Raw genomic sequence first — 26,936 nt, 5'->3', positions numbered from 1 at the left:
ACAGATGCCCTGATCTGAACACTGGGCTGGAGAAACGAATGTGGAATTACTTTATGAAGCGTGCTGGACACATGGAACAAGTTACAAGGCCGGGGTATTGCTTTTTTTAATGGCACCACTGGCTTCAGGACCCAGAGTATGGGAGAAAAGAAATGAAAATTAAGGCAAGAAATTACCCTATGTTCTCTATAACAGAGTTTATTCTTTTTTCAAAAACCACCATAAACCATGGATCTTCTTTTCCAGTGAGGACATGTGTATGGCCTCCTCCCAGGAACACAATCAGTTCAGGCAGTGTGGCGTCAAGCGGTGATTGGCTTGTTAGAGAACGCAGTGGAGATTACTTGAAAGTCTATTCATTGCAAAGGGCACTGACCTTAGCCACATTCAGTTGGAATCTGTGTGATGCTCTATGTTGACCTTCCGCTGAACGCTCGCTCACCATTCAGAATATGTAAATGTGTAAGGACATTCTTGGAGTCTTAACTTGGTAACCGATGTGACCTCTATGCCCTGTAAAGAAGCATGTTCTCTAGAACATTCTGTGAAATAGTGAAGTTCTACTGCACCTCACAAATGAAAGCTAAGGGCGAGGAGGCTTTCCTAATTACACTATTTTGAAACAGATGTCAAAAATGCTTGGATGGTGATCTCAGTTAAATTTCAGATCCTCTGCAAAGAAACCGTGTAGGGTAAGGTCCTTGCACAAAGAGCCACCATCTTCATCCGATCAACTGTACCTGCTTGCAAGAGCCCATTGTGATTGGAATTGTGGACTGTTGATGTTTTGTCTTAGGAGGGTGTGGGGATGGTATTTCCAGATGCTTCTCCACTCATGCAATTTCCCCTAAATTGTAGGTGGCCTTGTTGGAGTCTTGGGAGGGATCTGTAGGCTGTGGAGTTAGTTGGGAAGGATGTGGGCTGCTGTGATTCCTGCTGGGTGAAACTTCCCTGTGTGATTCTTCAGCGCCACCCATTCTCCCGTAGGCAACCTCTTAGCTGTAGTCTGTAAATGCAATAGATTTATTGTTTCCCAAGGCCTAACTTTGGTGAAATCATGTTTGGTTTGAAGGGGTAGATGTCTCCCAAGGGATGAATCATTGCAACACCTGGCTTAGGTGGCAGGATACAGCAAAGCCAGAGATGAGTTTGGGTTATCAGTGCTATCGATCTGATGTGAGTGATGGGTCAGGCCAATGAAGACATGCTGAGTGACAGAGACTATGGAGGGGACCAGGTATGTATGCCAGAAGCCGTGTATGAGACCTAGTCACTAGGCAAACAGGATTGTGTTAACTAGAGGGTTGGAAAACAGTTTATTCAGTGGGAACCTTGGGGTGGGGTGGAGCTTTAGGGCTTTGATGAACCCCGTTATTCCAGTTGCTGTGGAGGAAGGAGCTCCTGTGGGTTGGAGACCCCAACAGCTATTTTCTAATACAGTGGCCAGGGTACCTGCAGGTCAGGACTATGCAGTACAGTGCTAGCCAAGGCTCCACCCATCCCAGCAGTCAGGCATACAAGGTATTCCATTGCGTCTTCCTGCTGTAGAATGCTGTCATCTTTATCAGAACTGTGACTCTCTATAGAGACCCTCAAGGTTAGCTTTGTTGACCGTTGGTGTTCCCTCATAGACTAATGTGCTGGGGATGGTTGTTGGGTCTGTTGTGTTGTTGGGCCTTCACCTGGGATTATAGCTGCTTCTGCTGGCCATTTGGGTGCAGTTCTTCCCTAATTTCATACGCTTCTGGTCTGAGTGCTAGGCTTTGAGGTTGGGGATTTACTGATAGAGCCACCATCTTTGTGGCTATAGTGGAACCATCATCCATCCCAGGTGAAGACTTTCCAGTGTGGTCTACTTCTTCCAGAAAGGATCCTCCCTTTAAAGTTTCCAGAACATTCTAAAACAAAGCCACCAGCTGGGAACCAAAGAAACCTGCCGGGACAGTTCACATTCAGACGTTGGTGTTTCTCTTTTATGTGTGCACAGACTCTGAGCCCCTGTGAAGTCCCCAAGGAGACAGACCCTCCAAGTCATTATATGTACAGGGCGTGGAAGTGCCTACCAACTACCATAGTTTTATCCTGTGTGTTCTTAAGAACTGGAAACTTGACTCTTATTAATTTTTAAAGCATGTATGAAATGATCCTGCCCTAAGTCCCTAAATTCCCCAGTGGAAATCAAGGAGACATTCTGAAGCAGCCATTTCAAAAGAACAGCGAAGGCCCAAGGTTCTGGCTTTCAGTAGAAGGAGTAAGCCAATTTGATCTATCTCACTTCAGGAGTATAAACGTCGAGAAATCCTGGGAGCAATTGTCTTTGATTTTTCTTCAGTTAAGGTCTGTGGGAGAAAACCCTAATTAACGCATACTCCTGACTCTGACAGAATTTCAGTGAATTATAGTCTATCACACAGGCTAAAGAGGACTGAGGCCTATGTAGAAAAACCCACAGAAGAACTCTTCCATGAACCATGTATGTGACTGGGTAGGGCATGACATATTTCTGGGCCTTCACATATCTGTCTCCCACCCCCTTTTGATTCTTTGCATTCATATATGTAAGGAGAAGTTAACTATATTTTGTATATCTATGCACTCATTCACTGAATGTCATTGGGAGCGATCATCTACATAAAGAGAGGATCTTATCAGACAGCTGACTCTGACTGCCCTGCCGTACACTCGAGTTTATAGTCCTAGTGGGGAGAGGCACACATCAAGCCCAATCGTTAAATTAAAAGAAAATGTATAAATACACTAACTTCAGAGGGGCAGGATGCTATGAGCCTTACAGACAGTTAAAGACGGGCTCGGGCACTTCATTCTAGTATTATATTTCATGGAAAGGACAGTGTAGTAAAGTGGTTTATAACCACATTCCTTTCACTCAAAAATGGTCCTAAAAGGTCTTACAGGAAAAAACAGAAACCAAACCTTTCATGCTCTTATTGCTGGACAGGGAGAGAAACGATGTAGTCATGTGTACGAGAACTTCTCATGGGTGGAAATCGCGTGTTAGGAAAGCCAGGTTTCCAAGGCTGAGAAGTGGATGGAAGTCCTCTGAGAAGATGGCTCATTTGTCACTGGAAGGCAACACATTTAGAGAATAAGACGGGGAGTGGTTGAGGTGCCACATTGTGTGAGCTGTGCCCCCCAATGACCCTTGAAGCTATTAAGCTTTTAGACTTGTCTAAACTAGCAGCTCTCAGTCTTCCTAATGCTGTGACCCTTTAACACAGTTCCTCATGTTGTGGTGACCCCCAAGCATAAAATCACTTCCTTGTTACTTCAAAATTGTAATTTTGCTACAGTTATGAATGATAATGTAGATATCTGATATGCAGGGTATCTGAAATGTGAGCCCTGAAGAGGTAGAGACCCATAGGTTAGGACCCACTGACCTAAATCAAGTGTGTGTGTGTGGGGGGGGTGTTCTCCGGACTTCATAGCTTGACATTGGTCAAGTTCAACAATTCCTATGGAACCTACACATTCAAGCAATATGCTTTTTCAAGAGGAACAACATCAAAAGAACTACCAGCCTGCTTTCGTGGGTGCCAAACTGCTCCCTGGGCCCCTCTGAGGTTTCCAGTCCTCTTGCCCGTCCTTCTGTGTCCTCTGTGCACTCCAAGGCAATGGTGTGTTTCCTTACTGCATGTCCCACAGTTGACAAAAGTCTGTGCCTACCAAGTTTACATTTGTGCTTGTAAGGAAGGGGATTGACAGGCGGGGTCTCCCATTATAAAATGTGGGTGTAGGGTTAGATTGCACCTCAGTCTGTGCCCAAGCAGGCTGTTCTGAGAAGCATTAGGATGTGTTTCATAATTTCCCCAACAAGACCTTGTTGCTCATAGCAACAACCTTGAAAGCACCTGTTCCCTCTTTCTTCATTCTCATTTTCTCTCTCCTGCTCTTTGAAGTCGGCCTCTGACTGACCACCTACATCCAAGCCTCCCTTGTCTCAGGATCTGCTTTGGGGATAACCCAAAAGATAGGAGATGGTAAAATCCATGTGTTTCGACAGATGCCATATAGGGACAGCTTGCAGTCGACCCTGTGACTTGGTGGGTTCTCCGGAATGCATACGGCTGACTGTTCTTGCACTTCAGTTTTGAGGTTCCTCTGAGAACGGGGATTCTTTGTCCCCAATATAGAGATAGAGGCAGTGAGGGCTGAGAGTGAGGTGAGCCATGTCCGCTACAGCGCCACCTTCAGGATACCATTTGTATTATGCTGCCCCAGAAAGGAAGTGCTTCCATGATCTCCAGCCTCGCAGGACGCCCACTGTGCGCCAGCCTTGTCAGCCACAGGAATACAGGCTGCCCTCCAGCCTCAGTCAGCCTTCCATTCTTGGGCTTCTATCCGTCAAATCTGGAAAATGGTTATGCTTGGTTTCCACAGCCTAGGCCCAGAAGGACAAGCTCTCAACAGCCCAGGCAGGAAGGGCAGGCTCTAAGGACACCACAGACACTTCTTAATGGTATCGTGCCCAAGGCCCAGTCCCTGTGCCCCCTGAAACACAGATGACATTGTCTCAATGTTTCCATCAATAGCTGGGGAGTACAGAAACAAGAATTCAAAAAATAAAAATTAAAATTAAAAAAGCACAGTAAAAAAGATCGGCCTTGGTCATGCCTGTTAATACAAGCTTATAACCTCAGTATTCAGAAGATCGAAGCAGGAGGCTTAAGAGTTAGAAGTGAGCTGGGGCCACGTAAGGCAACCATAGCTCCTATACCCTCCCCTCTTTATTGGTTCTTCAAGACAGTCTTTCTCTTTGTAGCCCTGACTGTCCTGATACTCACTCTGTAGACCAGACTGGTTTCAAACTTAGAGCTCTGCCTGCCTCTGCCTTCCAAGTGCTGGAACTAACGGTGTGCGTCACCACCACCAGCTGCAACCATATTTCAAAACCAGCAATGAAACATGCATACTTTTGTGGCTCCTCACTCAGTGCTGGACAGTTACATACTACATATTAGATTACACACATGACTCATCTCAAATGTGGGTCCCTGCCATGCCCTCCTGTTCCCAAGTGTGTTGACTCCACACAGGCAGGGAGTGGATTTGTTGTTGTGCTTCATCCATGGGCAGGAAACAGCCATGTGTAAACGGTCTGGTTTTAAAATGATGAAATTTATATAATTAATACTGATTTCAACTTAACCTGAACTACTAGCCTATAAATTAATAGTCCTTCCTTTTTGGAGTGTGTGTATGTGTATGTATTTGTTAACATATGGGTTACTCTTGCCATTTCTTCTCTAAGAACTGAGAAATAAGAATAAAAACCAAATCATCACAAGGTTTGTTTCTGAATAATCCAATGCTAATGAATTGTCTTATAATTTCAGGTCATTTAATTCATTGATACATGAATGTAGAGTCTCGTTAACATGGGTGAAGGTCACCCTGTGTCCATGAAAGCTCTGCACTGAGAGGGACAGGGTGGCCACCTTTGGGGGATAGCGTTCCCCCAGATACTTCTCAAAGTGTGTGTGTGTGTGTGTGTGTGTGTGTGTGTGTATAGGGGTGTCTGTTCAGGTGCATGCACAAGTGTGTGCCTGCTTGTGTGAGTGTACGAATCGCTTTTTGAGACAGGGTCTCTCACTGAACCTGGAGCTCACCCACTGTATGGGCTAGCCTGCCTGCATGTCAAGCTCCGGAAGTCAGCCTGCGTTGGCTTTCCCAGCGTGGGGAATAGATGTGCATGCCATCATGCTCGGGTTTTAAAACTAAGGGTTCTGATCAAACTCAGATCCCCATGTGTGCAAGGCAAGTGCTTTATAAATGGAGCTATCTCCTAGTCTCAGACACTTGCCTCTCCTCCTGGCAAGTCTTTCAAAGAATTTTAAAGACGAGGTCATGGTGCACAATATTCTAGGTTGCTTTATAAAATGTTCAGACCTGGGCATGATGGGTGCTCATTCTTAGAAGAGAACCATGGGTTGGAGGTCGTTGAAGGGAGCCAGTGCCGTGGGATGAGTAAGCAAGAATTTTCCACAGTGTTCTCCAGTTACTTCTCCTAAAACTGCTACACCATGGGACCAAATCTTTTTAATCTGTCTCCAGAAGTGCTGATCTGGTGAGTGTTAGGCTACCCCCACCAAACCATCTGCACTAAAGCTGCTCCAGAGACCTAGCTCCTGGCCCTTCGTTATTTACTGTCCTGTTGGCGCTCGCTAATGCTCGGTGGATTCATTGGGCTCCTCAATTCCATCTCTGGCCTGGCCTGCAGCTCAGCCTCTGGTATGGGTGCCATATTTGGTGTTTCGCTTGCACCATCCTGGGACGTTCCCATTCTTCTAGGGATTTGGCTTTGGTCTACATAGAGACTGAGAGCTACATCTTCTTTCATAGGTCTCATATTGTGTGAGACTCTGTCCAAGTAGTTTGACAGTGACAGACTTTACTGTGTGAGGGTGTGTGTACATGTGTATATGTGTGTTGAGAGGTGGAGGCCAGGGAAGATGCCATGCTCTGATGTGTCCTGCTCTATTGCTCTCTGCCTTGTTCCCTCGAGTCAGGGTTTCTCACTAACTGAACCTGACTAAACTTGGAGCTTGCAAGTTTGGGGCAAGGCTGAGTGGTCAGCATGCCTAAACAATTCTTTTGTCTTGGCCCACTACAGTGCTGGGAACATGCCTGGGCTTGCCTGTATGAAGACATGCAAATGTAGGAGACCCAAGGGGAAAGCCTTAATTGTCCCAGCTGAGCCTTTCTTGGGCCAATATGTAGTCAACAAGCACCCTATTAAAGAATCTAGCTCAGGTTATCAGTCCCCTACCCATCAAGCTTGCACAAGCCCTAATGATTCCGTATTTGTCATGCTGGCCCATAGAACAGTGAACAACATGAAATGCCCTCCTCTTACAACTCAGGAAAAATGAAGGAAGAGAAGCAGAAAGATTTCCAGAGCTGAAAGATCAGGATGCCTGTTGCTATATAGTGTCGTTTAGATTTGCCAGGGAAATTGCAGCCATGTAACCTCAAGAGCATGGTTATCCAGACTAGCCTGACATAATGACCACACAAGTTGGCGTGCCAGTGTGGGATGTGTGAAATTTCACCTAGGTGAAGAACTACAGGCAGTCAATGGTTGCCAAGGGAGGAAGAATCTGTTTCCCAGGGACAAACTCCCAGATAGATTATTCAGTCCCAATTAGTCATCCCTAAGTCCACGAAGATATGAGCAACACAAACTGGACTCAGTAAATTGTGTGTGTGTGTGTGTTTTAAATAATAACAGTTAGAGAAGAGGTCATGAGTTTGAGAGGGAGGTGGGCAGAATGGGAGGAGTTAGAAGGGGAAGAGGGAGGAGTGGAAATGGTATAAATACAATATGCGTATGTGAAATTATCAGAACTATTTAAATGAAAATATTCTCTGAGGGAAAATAAAAGAAGTGCCCATTGTCTAGGCTGCTGAGGTGGAAAGAAAACAGTCCTCAATAATGGTTTGCAGATCCGGTTACCCCTCTAGTGGAGTTGTGCTTGTGTTTAAGGTGTACATTTCAGGGTTGGAGACATGGCTCAGCAGTTAAACACATTTACTGCTGCAGAGGACCCATGCTCAGTTCCCAGCACCAATATGGTGGCTCACACCACCTGTAATTCCAGTTCCAGGGGACTATACATGGTACACGTATAGGCAAACATGTATGAGTGATACATCTGTGGATGTGTCTTATCCCATCCATGTGCATGCAGAAGCCAGGGGAGGAAGGAAGGTGTCCTGCTCTACCGTTCTCTCCTTTGAGGAGGTGTTGTCTGAGTTTCTGTCCTGCCTGGTTCCCACAGTTGTTAAGTCCCAAAGAAATCACACAGAGACTCTACATTAACTATAAACTGATTGGCCCATTATTAGCTCAGGCTTCTTATTAACTCTTATAACTTTTATTAGCCCATTATTCTTGTCTGTTAGCCATGTGGCTTGGTACCTTTTTCAATGGGACAGTGACATCTTACTTCTTCTGTGTCTGGGTCAGGACTGCAGAAGGAACTTTCTTCTCCACAGAATTCTCCTGTTCTCATTGACCCACATCTACTTCCTGTCTGGTTTTCCCACCTATACTTCCTGCCTGGCTACTGGCCAATCAGCGTATATTTAAAATATAATTGACAGAATACAGACCATTGTCCCATACCATGGCGGTGTTTCTCACTGAACCTCAGACCCTACAGTCTTAGGCTAGATGAGCTGACGAGTTAGTCCAAGTGCTCCTTCTTCCTCCATCCTCCCTGTCACTCACTGGCAATGGGCTTTCAGATAGAGGTAGCTATGTCTGGCTTTTCCACACCACTCAGGTCCTCCTGCTTGTGCTAATCCCCTGAACCATAACCCTAGGCCCTTTCCCATTTTTTTTTTAAAAACTATTTTAAGTTGCCTAGGATAAAAAGATGAAAGGAAGAAGAGAAAAATAAAGAAAATAATTGAAGAGCCGTTTTTAGGTTAGTATAGGTTGATAAAGGAAATAATTGAAGCATTGTTTGTAGGATAGGTTGATAAAGGAGATAAATGAAGCGTCATTTGTAGGATAGGTTGATTTGATTTTAGAGGAAAATAAATACGTGTCACCTAGAAATTGAATGTGTTCTGAGGACACTCAAGCCCAATGTTTGTGTTACAAATGACAGTCTAAGCCCATTTCCACAATGGCAAGGGGACTGAGCACTGGCGTGCTGCAAATATTTCCGACAACCCTTGCATTTACTGCTGCTTTGAGGTCTCAGTGCCGCGCCATGAGTGGAAAGAAGGCATTTCCGCGGACCTCAGAATGCTGGCAAGGCCTGGCAGATACTTATCTGAGCCACACGCATTAGGAATCTGGGATGGAAACCTCCTAAGAATAGCCAGTCTCACGAAATTTCCAATCTCTCTTGTTTTTGGCAGAACTGAAAATTCCATGGAGATGGCTCATGTCGCAAGACTTCTGTGTGGTGCTGGCCAGCACCAGTGAGGAGAGCGGCCTGGGGAAGGAACGCCAAACCAACGTGGCTGTGTGTTTTCACGCCTCTGTAAAGGTCTGGGTTTGGCTCCAACCAGCAGAGAGCATTTGAGGTTTGTCTTCTGTGCCAGCATTTTCAAATGCCATTCACCTGACTCAAGAGGCTTTGAACACAGCAGAAACCAAGGGAGTGAATAAACTTTGGATATTCTTGATGTTCGGATGTACTTTGAACAAGGCTTCTTGCTGGGAGGCAGAACAGGATACTGCTGGAGCAGGACATTCTCATACACCCCTTGCTGGGGAGCAGAGGGACAATGTCATGTCTTGGTCAGAGATCCGCTAGGTACTAGCAATGTGTGAGATGCTGACGTAGACTGGGCTTGTTTTGTCCCTGTAGATGGCTGAAGAAGTGAAATGAACGGGGACCACTCACCTACTGCAGTCTGTGTACTTTTCTTCTCCAGAACAACCTAGCATTTGATGCTTCTCAAGGTTGGGTGGTGACCCTGGAAGTATTTCCACCTCCTGTATGACAAATTCCAGTGCTCACCCAACCCGGCTCAGACACCAGTCTAAATTTTCCAACTGTCACAAGCTACCTGTGTTCTCAGCACATCACTGAGGGCACGATAGAAGCTTGCTGAGAGGGATGGCCTCCCAATACCCCCTGTGACGATGTCTCCCTTTCTGAATCACAGGAACCTTCTACCGATATTATTAGAGTCATCTTTTTGATGATTACTCTTGGTCGTCAACTCGATTACATCTTTAAAACCCAAGCAGCTGGGGACATCTGTGAGGAATTTTTCTTAATTAATTATTTTGAACTGGGAAGACCCACCTTTAACCCAGATCTTTGGAGATGAGAAGATCCACCTTAAATCTGGACAACGTCTTTTGCTGGGAGCCTATATAATATAAAGGACATGGAAGAAGGATGATTTTGCTCCTTGCCTGCTTGCTCTTGCTCTCAATGGCAAGTTCATTCCTTCACTGGCATTAGAGCCTGTTTCTCTGGGATTCCAGTATACACTGAAGAGGAGATAATACACCCAGCCTCATGGACTGAACAAACTAGTGGATACGTGAACTTTCCACTGATAGGCAGACAGCTATTGTTGGACTGGATGGACCAAGTCTTATCAAATCCCTTCCTCTCTGTCTCTCTCACTCTCTCTCCATCTATCTATCTGTCTGTCTGTCTGTCTATCTATCTATCTATCTATCTATCTATCTATCTATCTAATATCTAGACTAATACAGCTCTTATCTTTCAGTCCCATATTTTACAAACCATTTGTTATTCCCAGAGTGACTTTTGTTCCAGAAGCATCTGCCTGTCCTCACTGGCATTGCTTTCACTCTGCCACCCTTCTCTTGTGCAAATATAAAAAGCGAGCCCATGGCCATTAGGGGACTGGCCCATGCTTAGGTGCTAATTTAAAGCGACTTCACTTCTGCACTTCAGCACCGAATGGATCCTCTTAACTGTGGTGTTCCACGACGTGGAAATGCAGGAGCCCTTTCCCGTAAAGTGTACGAGACAGCCGCCATCTGATTCTGTTTATTCTTCAGGGTGCCAGTGGCTGTCACCTCCTTCAGATTTTAGCTTAAGAGCACATAAATGAAACAAAGGTCAAGGGTTGCACTCTGGTCCAGTTAGCATGACTGTTTCTTCTATTTCCTTTTCCAGGTCTCTCTACAGAGGCAAATCTCACTTGAATCAGTGTCACTGAGCAAAAGGTGTCCCAAGAGCAGAGTTCAGGCAAGGCTAGCTGAAAGCCCCCCTTTAGCTCTGGCAATACCAGCTAGGATGAGTCTGCTATGGTGCACACACAGGGGCACACAGGTGGGACTTTTTAAAATATGTGCACAAAAGTGAATATATGTCTCTTGCATGATTTCAATAGCATGGATTGTCCCCGTCTGATGGAAAGATCAGGTTACTTCCCGCCAGCATCTAATGCACAGGGCCACATAGGAGTGTTTTGAACACAGATGTTTAAGATCTAGGCTGGAAACTCCACAACATGGATCGTGTTACCTCAGGGTCACCCCACACCTCACGCTCCCTGCTCAGCTGTGTTTTGTTACGGCTTTAACGGAGCAACGACGTGTTTCCACAGTCTCGGGCCGGTATTGGATGACAAGCCGGCTGATTTTGGTGGTTTGAGCAGACCGGTAGGGGGTTATACAAACCAGAGCAGTTTGCCTTCCAACAGTAAGAAAATATGTTAAGAATTACTGCCGATAGTCAAGACAGCTCTCTCTCTCTCTCTCTCTCTCTCTCTCTCTCTCTCTCTCTCTCTCTCTCTCTGTCTCTTTTGCTCCTCATTCTCTCCAGGCCTTCCAATATTTTTTAAAGTTTGTTGTCACTTTTATGGTGTCTGAATGTCCCTCTGCTCTAGTCTAGGAGACTGTAATTGCTTTCTTATCTCAGCAAATGCCCCTTGAAACTCGGTTCTTATTTTTCTCTCTTCCTTTTTTTTTTCTCTATCCCAACCCACTGAAAACAAACCAGGCTATAAAACTGATGATATTCCTAACTTTTTTTTTAAAAAAAAATAATTGATGCAATTTAGATAAGGTAAAAAAAAAATCAAGAAGTAAAAGCCTCTATGGAGCCCGGCCAGCGATTCATCTGTTTGTATTAATAGGTTCCAGTCATAGTACACCAGGCACAGGACGTCTGTTTGCCACTGCACTTAGCAAGCACATGAGCGTAAAAATAAACTTTGACAATGTAGATCTCTTTGTCCTTTCAGGAATGGAAAGCATTATGGACTTCAAAGTGCGCGAAGCCCGATTTGAAAATATAGTTTGTGCTTGTGTTTCTGCGGCTATGGGGTGGGACTTGGGGCCTCACAAGGCACATGGATGATTTGTGGGTAAATAGTAGAGCAGACACAAGCTAGCGAGAACAATCGATCCCAGCAACTTTGATAAGCCCATTCATAAGGAAGGAGCGTCTGTCTTTTAGGTTCCCTGGAACAACTGGGATATGATTCCTCATTTAATCAGGGTTTTCTTCCTGAACTAAACTGCAAAAACAGAGGACCCGAGGAGCACACTTCACTTGCACAGAGCAGCGCTTGTTCATTTTGAGTGTTTTTGGACAGGAAATCGATCTACAGGGTGACATTCACACACACAAAAGAAACAGTATGGGACGATGGCTCGTTAGTTCAAGTGACTCTGTTTTGGACATTACGGACCAGAAACCTTGGAGGAAGAACGGCGTTAAAGATCAAAAGCATGATAACTCCTGATGAAAACATCCCCAAATGATGAACCCACGCGTGAAAAGGAACTTCTACCGTAAGTATCTTTGCTGTGATCGAGTGTCTTGTTTGCCGAGCAGACCTCTGAGCAAGGGTGGGATGCAGGGTCTTCATCTGCAGACTAGTCTATAATTAAACTCTCTGGGTGCCTCCAGCAGAAGGCTCCTTGCTGACATGCCTTCCCTGATCCTGCAGGCTGGAAGAAGCTGCAGGTTCTAGAATGCCTTGCATGGCAGGCACACCATGCCAGGCTTTACTGTGACGTGTGTGATTCTGGCAATGCAGAACCCACCAGCGTCTATCAGTAAGTTACACTAAATCTGCGTGTGGATAGTTTTAAATTCTATTACTTTGGTTTCACGTGGCTCCTCCTGTAATCAAAACATGAATGTCTAGGGATTCACGCAATGCTATCAGGATTTAGAGAGACTCTGAACTATTTCCTGGGTGAATCTTATTTATCTATCTTATCTTCCTGCTGGCAAGAGATGTGCAGAATCTGTGAATGGGCAAGGAGAAGGTGTCCCTGCACAGAATAGACATCTTTGGAACTGATACCTGGTTGCCTTTACTGTTTCCAAAGTTTATGTCTATAGTGTTCAACAAGTCACCTGGAGACTAAGACTTCTCGTGTCTAAGTGTGTTGACACACTCTTACAAATGTGAACCAAGCTACCAAAGCCTTACTGCTGTACAGATATTGAATCCGGCAAGTTCCACGCTTAGAGTCTATCCCATAGTAGGTTTAGACTTAGTCGACAGTTTTGAATGTTGCATAAAGTCTGCTGCTGAGTTCATCAGAAGATAAACCTCAGTTCACTCTGTAAATTAATTCATTAGTATGATTGAGTTGTATGTACCAAAGAATTATATGATAATGGAATTACATTACATTGCCTTTTCCAGTAAGGGGTTTCTTTAAAAGTCAAATTTTGAATTCCCTTCCACTTAGGTTACTCTTCTTATGACTGATTGTTTCTTTGGAAGGGTACTACCCGGGAACAGCTAGCCTGTAGCATAGCTGAGAATAACTTGTTTCCAGTCAGTACATAAGCTCCTGATGTCAGCCTGTATGCTGGAACGCTGGATAAGTTAGCCTGTTAGGACCTCCCTTTGTGGCAGGTGAACAGACAGGCTGTGATGCTGGCCATGTCCTCCATTGGACTGATGGTCTTGTGGGTGTGAGCCTTGAATGGATGAAAGGGTCCCCGGAGTCCAGAGTGACAAGAGATAGTCATCTAGCACAGGAGAGCCGCAAACTCATCCGTGACACTGTCGCCATCTACATACTGCCCAGCAGCACCGTTCTGGCAATCTGGTTTCCGCTTTGGCATACCTGGTTGAGATGTGTGTTAAGATGAACCTGCCCTTCTCTACCACAAGTAGGGAAGAAGAAAGCCGTGCATGTTAAATGTGGTGGTGGGATCCTTGGGGTAGGAACTGGTAAAACATTGTAACTAAGCAACAATGATCAGTAAGGTAAGATACTCTGGGATAATTACATGTAGCTTCAGGGTGAGCTTGAATCATAGCATGTATAGCATCATCTATAAAAACAGCTAAGCTTAAATTATCCCTTTAGCAACTTTCGCAGGTACCATTCCCGGTAGAAACTCTAACTAGAAATTTGGACTAGACTGCCCCTAGCAGAGCTCGGCAGCTCTTTTAGGGGTCAGTACTTTTTCAGGCTGGAATCGTCTGGAATTGTTATCCATACTTCTGGGATCTCAATCAAGAAATGATGCAACAGTTGGGAGTTCTCACACTGGTCCCCGCCTGTGAGGAGAAGAAGAGCCTTAGGCCGAACAGGAAAGGAAAGCGAGAGAGGGGGCGGTGCGGTGACTGTGGGGCTGGAGGATTCCACATGGAGTCCGGAGCACGAGTTCAAAGGCAGGCTCGGCAGTTCAGGGAGAACCGATCTCATCCACACAGTACACAACAGCAATAGAGCTGGGAATGTCTTCCACTGGAGGAAGTAGGTGTAACCCTGTAGCAGCTGAGCGACAGGAGGGGCTTATGGGTAGCAGATGAGAGTCTGGTGTTCCTGCAGCATGCTTTGATTTTTCTAGTCAGCAACAGGGCACCAGAGGAGCCATAGGCAGGGTTGCGTGGTGTCTGTTGGATGGGGAAGGATGAGTGTCTGCCGCTGTGGGCGGCGGGGGCTCAGGCATTTTGAGTCAGACAGCTATGTGTTAGAATTCCAGACCTAACATTTTTAAGTTTTTGGAAAAGTTGCCTAAATGCCATTTCTAGCTTCTTCTATATAAAACAGGATAATATTCCTTCTTATCCTTGTAAAGGTTGCATTAGATCATTATGTTGGTTGTCTGATACAAAGTAAGTGTGTGATAGGATGTTTGAATTATACAAGCTTCAGTGACCTTTAACTCTTGAGTTCTGGTAACCTGATATTTGGGGTTATTTAGCCTTCCCCCCCATTTTTTTTGGTTGAACTAAACACAAGCCATTGGTGCAAGCTGATGAAAAAAATCTGTTCTCCGAGTACTGCTCAGCTAAGACACACACAAAAAAAATGTTAAGCAAAGCTTAAAGAATATAGAAGAATGAGCACCAGGCAGTGTGATGGTTCGAGCCTGTCATTCTTGCTTTTGAGAGATGGAGGTAGGGGACTCATCTTCAGTTCCTAAACATCCCCAGACCACAGAGTGAATTCTTGCCTCAAAAAACAAGCATAACAAAAGAGAATGAATAAGCCCATTGGGTTGTGTGAGTTAAAAACAACAAACGAAGGGTTTTCCGTTGCTTTCCAGGCAAGGGTCAAACCTGTTTGCTTAAGGTCCTTGATGCTCATAAGACCATGCACTCAGCTAACTGTTGTTATTAATTTCCCATTCAATGTTTGCATATAGCCTGTCTACTCATCTTAGAAAACCTGCTGTAGCCGAGTGGTGGTGGCACGCCTTTAATCCCAGCAGTCAGGGAGGCAGAGGCAGGTGGATCTCTGTGAGTTTGAGGCCAGCCTGGTCTACAGAGTGAATTCCAGGACAGCCACAAATACATAGAGAAACTCTGTCTTGGAAAAAAAAGAAAGAAGGAAGGAAGGAGGGAGGGAAAGAAGGAAAGAAAGAAACAAGGAAGGAGGGAGGGAAGGAAAGAAAGAAACAAGGAAGGAAGGAAGGAGGGAAAGAAGGAAAGAAAGAAACAAGGAAGGAAGGAAGGCAAGCAAGCAACCAAGCCCATTGTAGCTGGTGGTTTAGACAGCTGCAGCAGAAACGACCTTCTGTAAACTCAAGGACTAAAAATGTCTCCCATGACATCTTTCCACAGGGCTTGCAAAAAGCAAAAAGAATTCTGTGGGTAACGCATTTTGATGATTTAATTTATTGTGTCTACTGTTCCAAGCACACGTGCAAAGCACTTGGGCAGAACCAGGGTTCTTGCACACTGTTGCTTAGGCTCCCACATCCCAGATAGGAAATAATCCAGTGGTTAGAATTTTCAATTGGCAAATATCACTGGCATTAAAAAAAATGATCTCACATCTGTGTAGTATCATTTTCTTTACCACAAATCTCCACACTGATGAGCTTGTTTTTTTTGTATCCCTGTTGTGGAAGTGGAGGCTACACTTCACCTTTTGCATGGGTACACAAACACAGACGTGAATCAAACTTGCTGAAGCAGATGGCTGGGTAGGAGGCAGTGAAGCCCAGCACACTGTGGGTTTCATTTAATGCTTTGTGATCGTCTCTGGGTTTTACCCAGAAGTATTTGATTTATCTCCTGCTCTCACATGTCAATAGGAGTCTTACTCTTGATTTCTAATTAACACTAACTTTGTGTGACACCGTTCACAGAGGACCCACCCCGTTATGCATGAACACAGTACAGTGTAAGTGGCTTCAGCTCAAGGGAACTGTGCGGAAATTGTCGAAATGTCTAAGTTCTTGGGGCTCTTTACATGAGGAGGCAGAGAGTGTCCTGCAGCACATTATTAATAGGTCTTAATAGTAAAAACCAGGAGTCAGATATTGGGGAAAATGCTGAGAGATCAGAGAGACAAAAGAGCAAAACCACAACACCCTTACCTCTCCACTTCTGGGTCACAAAGAGACTGAGTTCCTGTCCCCCCCCCCCACCTCCCCCTTATCACTTCCTATCTGTCTATACAGACCTCCTCCAGACCTCTATGGTTGGCTATTGGCTAGCTCCACCCTCTGATCTCGCTGTCCTCCAAGGGAAACAGCTGCTGTCATTAGTGACCGCTCACAAGAACCACCGATATCAGGTTTCCTATGAGAGAGTAGGGAGTGTCACTGGACTGTCAAGATTCCATTTCTCCTCCCAGCCATTTGTATGCAATTCTGCCCATTACAGGTGAGTTTATGGGAAGCGCTAGAATCTATATTAGGCTGGGGAAGGTTGAGGCCCCATCTATGCAGCTATGGGCCAGCCACCATCCATGTTAGGTGAAGGCTTTCCATCCAGTGCAGCTGCTTCGGGGTCATCCATGCTCCTTTAGGCAACCCCTCTTCTGTGATCTAGAAATCAGTTAATGATGGTTCCTGAGGTCAGACTTGGGTAGTGTTGTGTTGTCATTTGCTGTCTGTACAGAGAAGAGGGTAGACATTCCGTGCTACTCACCAGGGAAGGAATTCTTGCAGTGGGTCCCTGGATGTGTTCTCGGCTGTGTTTCTCGAGGGTGCTAGGACATGGAGTGGGACAACTATGGAGTAAGCACACTTCTGTGACTCTCTAAAAGCAGGCAGTGATAACAACAGCTGGCGCTCTGCCCCACCGCGCCTTAGAGGCCCATCAGCTGTCTCTGACAGGCACAGATTTGGGGGCTCATAGCATAGACTTTCTGATAATTACAGCCTAGCAACCGCTTGTCTTCCTTGCACAGGCTGAGGGAACTGTAGTTTATGGGCACAAGGGAAAAATAGAAAACGGTAAGACCTCGGGACTGGATATCTCATGCAGGCTAATAGCTGGTGATTGAGAAAAGTCACGTGTTGGTTTTGTGTCAGTCACATTGTCTAGGCCACAGGCGTGTGTGTATGTGTGCATATATGTATATGTATGTGTGTATCTGTGTATGCGTGTGTGTATCTGTGTGTATGTATGTGTGTGTTGACTGAAGTTTCTGTCCCATCTGGTCCTGCAGTCTTTCAGTCCCAAAGAAATCACACAGAGGTCTACATTACTTATAAACTGATTGGCTCGTTAGCTCAGGCTTCTTATTAACTCTTATAACTTACATTAGCCCATAATACTTGTCTGTGTTAGCCATGTGGCATGGTACCTTTTTCGGCTAAGCAGCCACACCTTGCTTGCTCTGTGTCTGGCTTCATCTGTATGTGTATGATGACTGGTCTGAAACTTTCCTCTTCCCAGAATTCTCGTTGCGCCACCTCTACCTCCTGCCTTGTTGCTCTGCCTATACTTCCTGCCTGGCTACTGACCAATCAGTGTTTATTTAAAATACAAATGACAGGGTACAGATCATTGTCCCACAGCATGTGTGTGTATGTGTCTATGGTGTATGTATGTATGTATGTATGTGTGTGTATGTGTCTATGGTGTATGTATGAATGTATGTGTGTATGCATGTGTGTATTGTGTGTATTGTGTGTATGTGTTTGTGTGTATGTACGTATGTATGTGTGTGCATTACTTAAAACTTAAAAACACTATTCATGTCAGAATAGCTAGGGGATAAACTCAAAACAAGCAATGACAAGGGCATGACTCATTGTCTTGTATACTCATTTGCCTGAAAATCTTTTTTTCTGGAATTCCTATTTAAATATTTACCCATTCAAAAAATACCTGGATATCTGTCAAGTCTTTGTTGGTGGTTTTGAGAGTTCTTATAATGTTAAGAATGTAAATAACTCCTCCAGATCAGTGATGCCCAGATAGTTGTTATTGGTTGCCCTATGCTCTTAACCATCTATCATAGAAAAATTATAGTTTTTGTGAAGTACAGTTGATATTATTTATCTCTTTGTGGGTCATGTCATTAGTGTATTATTCAAATTGTTTTCCCAATGCAAAGTTATAAAAGTTTTTATTGGTGTTCATAGAATACTTGTAATTGTAGACTGAAGTTTCTGTCCTGCCTGGTCCCATAGCCATTCAGTCCCAAAGAAACAATACAGAGGCTTACATTAATTATAAACTGTTTGGCCTATTAGCTCAGGCTTATTATTAACTAGCTCTTACAACTTGAATTAACCCATAATTTTTGTCTATGTTTAGCCATGTGGCTTGGTACCTTTTATCAGCGAGGTGGTCTATAGGAAATGAGAGGCTGTGGTTGAGAGCTGTTTCCTCCTGTTTTAGAATCCTCTCCAGTTCTGGGATTAAAGGTGTGTACCATCATGATTAAAGGCATGAACTGCCTGGTTTCTATGCCAAAGTAGTGTGACTCTGCAAGGCTAATCAATGGGCCTGTCTTACTCTCAGCTCTTCGGGAAAGCTTTATTTATTAAAACACAATTGAAATACCACTACATGTAATTTTAATTTTATATTTTACATTTAGGTCCATGAACTACTTTGAGTTAATTTTTTCAGTACAGATAAACTATTGATAAAAATTTATGTTCTCTTTCTCTCTCTCTCTCTCTCTCTCTCTCTCTCTCTCTCTCTCTCTCTTTCACACACACACACACACACACACATTCATCCACAGAATTTACTTTGCACTAAACATTCATTTGCCATTCTTCTGAGAGTTATTCCTAGGCTACTGTGCCATGTTAGCTCTGTGCATGTTTCTTTTTTTATTTTTTATTTTTTCTGTGCATAATTTCTATGATACCATATTCTCTTGATTAATTAAGCTTTAGAGTTAGTTATGGGGTCATGTATTGTGAGTCTTCTATTCTTTTCAAAACTAGTTTCCAAGTTATTTGTCATTCCAAATAAGTCTTATTGGCATATTTCCTCTTTATGCATGTGTGGTGCATGTGCTTACATGTGTGTAGTGCATGCATGTGCATGCATGTTTTGCATACATATGACTGGACACCATTGTTGATGTTGGGAGTCATCCTCTGTTGCCCTTCTGCCTCATGCACTGAGACAGCCTCTCTCAATCAAACCCAGAACTTGCCGATATGGCTAGTCTTGCTAGCCAACTTGCTCTGGGGATTCCAGCTCCATCATAGGAGGCTGGGGTTACAGGCAGCTGCTAGGCCCTCCTGGTGTTGAGTGGCTTTGGGATCTGAACTCTCATTCTCTCTCATGCTTGTGTTGTAAATCCTTTGACCACTGAGCTGTCGCCACGGCCGTTCCACATGGAAGTTTCCAAATCAGCTTATGTTATTTACACATACCCCATGGGGTGTGAGAGTTAGTTGACTCACATGAGTCTAGGGAGAAATGACATCTTAACAATGTCAAGCCTTCCCCTTCTCACGGTTTGCTCTTCTGTCATCGGCATTTTATGGTTCCCTCCTACAAATTCTGCACATTTAACTTGTTAGATTCACACCCGAACATGCGGCCTTTCAGAGCTATTGTAAATGGCTTCCTAAAGCTTCCACCTGCGATGACCATTGCTAACACGCAAATGTGTTGGCTTGATCTTTATACACTGGTTGGCATGACTCTAATGACCTTCTCTACTTCTTAATTCCTGGGAATTTCTTTTGAGAAGCAATTTTGGTTATTTTTAGTATAGACCATGTCACTTCACAGCGACATTTCTGTCTCTTCTTTCCCAGGGTGCAGCTGCCATGTTTTCACTGACCCTGTGGTACTGGTGAGAGGTTTCAGGATCATGTGGAATAGGAACCTGGTGAATACACAGCCTCACTTAGCAAGAATAGAGCTCTAGTCTTCCTGTTAATCACGATGCTACTCAGAGATTTGTGTAAACATCCTCTAACAGATTAAAAGATCCTGGCCAAGTCCTGAGTTTGCTAAGAGATTTATTACAGATATTATTTATTATATCTTATTTTTCTCCAGTACCATTATTATGCCTACATGATACATTTTGTATCCTATATTTTGTTAATCTGGTCAGGTATATCAATTGAACTTTGAATCTTTAACTAGTCTGTGTTTAGTATTAACTCCAGATGTCTATGAAGCATATTTATATTTTATATGTTGATGGATAAAAACATGAGCCGAGAGTTTTTTTTTTTACATATGTAGGCATGGGGGATATTGGCATGAAGTTTTCTTTGCTTATTATTGAATGGTGTGTGGCAATTTCTGGCTCCCAAAATATCTCTCAAATGTACTTATAAGACTCTTAGACTGTACCAATGGTAATTGCATGTTTAATTTAGTTAATAGAGAGAAGCCAATCATCAGCATTGGAAAATACTGTCCCATCAAGAGAGTAGTAATCTTGAGAATATATAGCTAATAAAAATAGAATGTATTATTGGTAAAATTCAATGAACTTGCCTCAGATCAATGGATTGTCTAGCATGTTCATTCAAATATGAAGTGAGTTGAGAACCCACATCTAGCCTGAAACACTGCCCGTTCTCACCTTCCTGTATATAGAATATGAAACCCGACTGAGTATTTCTATAAGTTGATAAGGCCTTGTCCATTTGCCAATCCCCCTCTACCCTGTACAGGGTAAGAGAGACAGAGACAGAGAAAGACACAGAGAGGACCCTTCTAGGCTGGATGCAAACCCACTCTCTATCCAGTTGGTGCTACAGGCAGAAGTTACCTTGCTTGCATGATGTCAAAGTGTCAGATAAAGGGAGGCAGAATAGTCTGTTTCCTTGTAGCCACCCACCAGCTTCCACTCTTCGCATCTTTCGGTCCCTTCTTCCACAATAATCCCTGAGCCTTGGAGTAGCATATGGATTTCTCATTCAGGATTGAGTACTCTGAAAGTCTCTCATTCTCTATACCTTGACCAGTTTCTCTCTGTGTTGATCACCATCGACTGCAAATAAAAACTTCTCCGATGATGGTCGATAGACACAGTAATCTCTGGATATAATGAGAAGTCATTGGAATTCAGTTTAATATTATGTCTTTTTAGCAGATTTTAATAGTAGTAATCTCTCCCTTAGAGTCTGTGGACTTTCTAGCCACAGGTGCATGGACCCAGTTCCAGGTATAATTTTTCATCTTGTGGATCAGACTTAAATCCAATGGGAAAGTGATTGGTTACCTCAATGATGTTTGTGCCACAATTGCATAGGAGCCTCTCTTGCCAAGCTGGTTGTTATTGTGGCACACAGGGTTCACAGCTGGTGAGAGTCACAATTATCTTTCCCATCCTGTAGCGTTCACAATATCAGCATGATGAAAGCCAGGCACCAGGCAGCCTGCTATTGCAGGCGCCCCCCCCCCACCTCTTTAGACAAAGCAGACCCCACTCTGTTACCCAAACCCAGTTCAGTGAACCATCAGTGAATCGTCTTTAACGTCTGCCCCTGGCTATAAATATGTCAAGTTCAGCATTTTCATCATTTGAGTGCAGCTCTGTTGGAACGGTTAGACAATGGGAAGAAACGAGGGCCTTTGAGTTAGGTATAAGGCAATCATGGTCAAGGGCTGCTTGCCCCAGTTAGCAAACCTGGCCATGCCACACAGAGACTTGGCATCTTAAGACTGTTGCAACTCACACCCACCAACCAGAGAGAATCCCTACTAAAAAGTTAATTAGTTAATTACTTTTACATACCCACCAGTTTTCTCTCCCTCCCCGCACCTCTCTTCTACTCCTCTATCCACTCCTCCTCCATCTCCATTCAGAAAGGGTAAGGCCTCCCATGGGAGTCAACAAAGCATGGCATATCTATCCTTCCCTTGCATCCCACCAAAGGAAACAGGCTCCATAGGGCCAGCTGATGCATCAGTGATTTGGTCCCATGCTAGGGGCTCTACCAAAGACCAAGCTACACAACTGTTACCCAGATGCAGAGGGCATATGTTGGTCTCATGACAACTCTCTAGCTGTCTGTCCAGAGTACAAGAGCTCCTGCAAGCTTGGGTCAGTTGTCTCTGTGAATTTACCCCTCCCCTGTCATGATCTTGACCACCTTTGCTCATATAATCCCTTTTCACTCTCAGTTACTGGATGAAGGCTCTATGATGACAATTACGGCAGTCACCAATCTGATTGCACGCGAAGCCGGTTCAGGTATCCTCTCCACTATTGCTAGGACTCTTAACTGAGGTCATCCTGTGGGTTCCTGGGAGTTTCCCTGGCACCAGTTTCTCCCTAACCCCATAGTTGCCCCCTCTATCAAGATACCTCTTCCATTGCTCTCCCCCTCGGCCCCCAATTCGACCATCCTTGTTAGTGTTAGGGATAAGGCTAGGGTTAGGGTGGGATAGAAACACAAGGGATCAAAATGACAAAGAATATATGTTTTAATAAGCAGCAAATTCTTAAATTTGGTTTGATGTCTGTTTTCACCAAAGCCAGAAATAATACTAGACTATTGTAAATCTGAAAAAAAATGGTTTATTTGATAACAAAACACTTAGCTTTATAAGTGAAAAAATGGAAGTGAGATGGCTCAGTACACACTGATTGTGGCATACTGGTAGCTGCCATCTTGGATACTGCCTCCCTGATTTCTGCGGTGCTTAGCTTATTTTTATGTCTCCAACTACTGCACTTGACTGTATGTGATATTCTTGTCACCAGGTCAAGCAATTTTCCTTTTTGTTCCCCTCCTTGGATGGAACATTTATTTGGCTTCTGGAAGATAAGTGTCATGATCACTCTCAGGCAGGTATAGGGACCCAAATAGGACAGGACAAGGTCTCCACCAGGAACAGGCCTGCTATGATGCTTAGGACCTCACTGGGTCTGCTAGGCATCACACTGAGTCTCTGGCATCCTCTGGACTGGCTGTGTGGTTGATTGAGGACTGTGACACTAGAAACAGAAAGGAGGCACTGTGAACGTTGGGGACACTCTGGGGGTGTCTGTGCCAGGGCACTCAGCCTGCAGGAGCCCCATCCACGGCATACGGCTGATACATTCCTCCTCTTGGCATTTCAAGTCTGCACAGGCCCACACAGTCTCCTCAATCACAGCCCTGCTCTTGTGCAGAAAGGCTTGCCCTAGCCCATGTTCCAGAAGCACTGTACTCAAGGATGCCTCATAGTTTCCAAGTTACATGTCTCATTCTTCCTCCGACTTGTCAAAACCCCTCCTGAACTGAATGGCACCTCCTTCATGGAAGACTGTGTGCCTGACATTTCCACTGAGTGAGCATTACTCAAACACCAGAGCCTACCCAAGAGAAGGAAAAGCCACTGTGGTTTGTTTGCATTATTTTTGCACAATTTTCAAATATGTTTCAGGGACATATTAAAAGCAAAACACCAGGGTCCAGGATGTGGCCGAGTTGGCAGAGTGCTCACACAGCATGCACAGAGCCCTGGGTTCAAGTTCCAGCAGCTCATAAATTGGCATAGTGATGCATGCCTGCACTGAGCACTTAGGAAGTAGAAGAGGGAGAATCAGAAGTTCAAGGTCATCCTTGCCCACATAGTGAGTTCAAAACCAGACTGGGCTACATGAAACCCTACCTTGAAACCAAAAATAAATAAATAATTAATAAAAACCATAAAAAAACCCCAAATGAGTGACATCCAATCACCCATCGTTGTCTTTCCATGTATCCTTACCCTTCACATTAGAACATACAGAGAGAAAGATGCCCACATTTTTCATTTTGCTCAAATATATACATATGCATACATGACTTTTATATACATACAAACATATACATATGCATACACGACTTTTCTTTAAACTGGAACAGAATCAGCATACATTATCACATTGCAATTTGTGTATTTGGATCAACACAATATCCTGGACACATTTTTGCTGAGAGGCAATATGTCTATAGTGGTTATGGGCCAGGATTTCAGGCTTCTCTGTCCTGAGTTCAGATCCAAGTCCTGAAGCTGGATGTCTGTAATTGTAGAAAGGATACCTCATCTCTTAGTTTTCTCATTTGCTAAATGAGGATAATATCAGTGTAAACCTTGTGGTGTGGTTGAGGGGTTATTGAAGAATTGAGTACATCAGGCTCTTAGTGCACATCCAGCAATGAAGGTCATTATCATTGCTTTGCAGACCAGACAGTGCATACGGATTCTTATGCTTCTACATATGTGGGATTTCTATAATGCTCTGGGTTTGAATAATGTTCTTTCTCCTTCCTCCTCTGTTCCTAACCCCTCTCTTCTCTCACCTGTATTTTCCTCTTTCACAAAGAAAGATGAATTTATTTTTATTTTATGTGCATGAGTGTTTCGTTTGCATAGATACGTGTATACGTGCATATGCAGTGCCCATAGAGGCCAGGAGAGGGCAGTGGAGTCCCTCGAGCTGGAGTTACAGATGGATGCAAGCCACATGTGGATGCTGGGAACCATACCTGTGTCCTCTAGAGGGCAGCCATGCTCTTCAGGCTGAGCCATCTCTCCAGAAGCTATCCCTGCAGTCATTTTAACTAACACTACACCTCAATACAAAGTCCCTTCACAAACAGTCTTAAACACAACCTTCTGGATGTTTCCAGATGGTTAACAGTTCATATCCCACAATCTACATGCAGCATATATGCATCTTTATAATCACACATACAAGTATGTGGGTTTTGTAAAATTATTTTTGCAGTGAAACGAAAGCTTATTAAAAATAATTTTCTTTTATATTGTTTTTTTTTTAATTAAAAAATTAAATTACTTTTATACACACCATGATGCCTAGTTTATTGTCAACTTGACAGATGCTAGAGAGAACTGAGAAGATGAACCTGAATTGAGAAAATGCCCCTGTAAGATCTGGCTGTAGGAAAGCCTGTAGGACATTTTTAAATTAGTGATTGATGTGGGAGGGGACCAGTCCATTGTGGGAGGGGCCACCTCTGGGCTGGTGGCCTGGGCTGTATAAGAAAGGAGCTTGAGCAAACTTTGGAGAGCAAGCCAGTAAGCAGCACCTCCCCCCATCATGGGCTCTGCCTCACTTCCTGCCTCCAGGATCCTGCCTTGTTTGAGTTCCTGTCCTGACTTCCTTCAGTGATGAAATATAATATGGAAGAGTAAGCAAAATAAACTCTTTCTTCCCCAAGTTGCTTTTGGTCATAGTGTTCCATCACAGTAACAGAAACAGTACTACCTTTGCTGATCATTCTCCCCACTTCTTCTCCCCTCCCATCTCTTTAATATCTGTTTCCCCTCCCCCCACAAATATTTACTTCATGTTTATAGCCATTCATTTTGTCTTGTGATACAGAGTTTAACCAGGGCAGTGTGTGGCCTTGGGTTGAGAGCTATTCTTTGAAACCTGTGGGGTCAGCAGTGGGTATGCAACCGAAGACGGTGATTTCCCCTCTTCCAGAATCTACTAGCAGCCAAAAGTTCAGCTGTAGAGGGGAGGACCCCATGAGCCTCCCTCTATCACCAATTGTTGACAGAGCTGCTCTTGTGGGGCCTCCTGCAGGGAACCAGAGGTGCTGTGAGTTGATGGTTGTGTGATGGTATGGAGTCTTGAGGACGACATTTTATAGCTCTTCATCCTATCTTCTGACTCTTATGTACTTGGTTGCTTTTATAGTTATATCTACTACTGCCTTCTGTAAAACCCAAGTCAGCAGGGAAGTTCTGAGAGTTTTCTTTGTGTATACATCATTGTTGGTGTTGAGTGCTACAGGGCACATCTGGACTCTTGGGTGTTCTCCTACGAATCCAGGAGAGGGGTCGTGGGCTCTGAATGTTTGTGTTTCTTCCCTTTCATAAATGTTCCCAGATTGTCCTCTAGATTTATGCGTCTATCAGCAATTCCCAGGATCGTCTCAAGTCCCCGCTGAGAGTGCTCCACCGTCACTGCTCTTCTCTTCTGTCAGTCCGATGGATCTGAAGGGATGCTGTGTTTTGTAACTTCAGCTTCCATTTCCCGTTAGTAAATACAGAAAATAGCTATGTGTATGTGTTGACCATTTGGTTTTTCTTGTCTATGAATTGTCTGTTTATATTTGTTGCTCATCTCTCTGTTAGGTTGTCAGTGTCTTGTTAATTTGTAAAGTGCTCCTTCCTGTAATTACAGCTTTTAAATCCTGATCTGTCACCCACATTGCAAACATATCTTCTGAATCTGCCACTTGTTTAATTTCTTTATTTATACTATCTGCTGCTATGCAACAGTTATTTATTAGTGTCTGTCTGTGTCTTCCCCAGACCTTCCAGTCAGTGCTAATAGTATCTTTATAGTTATCACTTTAACCCAGTGGTTCTCATCTCATGGTAGTAAGATTACAGTTATGAAGTAGCAATGAAAATAGTCTTATGTTTGGGGGTCATTGCAACACGAGGAACTGTAGTAAAGGGTCATGGCATTAGGAAGATTAAGAGCCACAAAACCATTTGCTTGTTTTGTTTGGTATCTAACTCCAGACAAATGAACTATTCTGACTCTCGCAGGATAAGTGTCCAGCCCAGAACTGATGTTGTTAATCATTTTCTCTTTCTTTTTTTCCTTCCTGATTGATTTACACTTTGGTCCTATGTCAAATTCTCACATATGTTTCATTTCTTTTATGTATCCCCCCCAGGTTCTACTGATCTACTTTTATGGACTTATGCATCTTTACATTATATTATATTATATTCAGTAACCTTGTGGAATATTCCAGTACTTGGTTTGAATTAATTGTTCTTTTAATTTTGTTTCATATTATTCAAATATGTTTTCATTTCATATAACTTTTAAAATT

General features: G+C 43.8%; 1 protein-coding gene across 1 annotated transcript in view; it reads left to right on the top strand.

Moving 5' to 3' along the window:
• Positions 1-11,852: 11,852 nt before the first annotated feature.
• Positions 11,853-26,936, top strand: part of Kcnk2 (potassium two pore domain channel subfamily K member 2) — a 176,751-nt gene continuing 161,667 nt past the window's right edge. The window contains exon 1 of the mRNA XM_050148294.1: positions 11,853-12,271. Within this exon, the coding sequence (XP_050004251.1) occupies positions 12,238-12,271 (34 nt within the window). The 5' untranslated portion in view covers positions 11,853-12,237. The remainder of the gene's footprint in view (positions 12,272-26,936) is intronic.

Source organism: Alexandromys fortis, unplaced genomic scaffold (assembly GCF_014885135.2).
Source record: "Alexandromys fortis isolate MF-2015 unplaced genomic scaffold, M_Fortis_MF-2015_v1.1 scaffold_62, whole genome shotgun sequence".
NCBI lineage: Eukaryota > Metazoa > Chordata > Mammalia > Rodentia > Cricetidae > Alexandromys > Alexandromys fortis.
The sequence above is the reverse complement of the archived record's forward strand: the minus strand, read 5'-3'. Positions and strand labels throughout refer to the sequence as shown.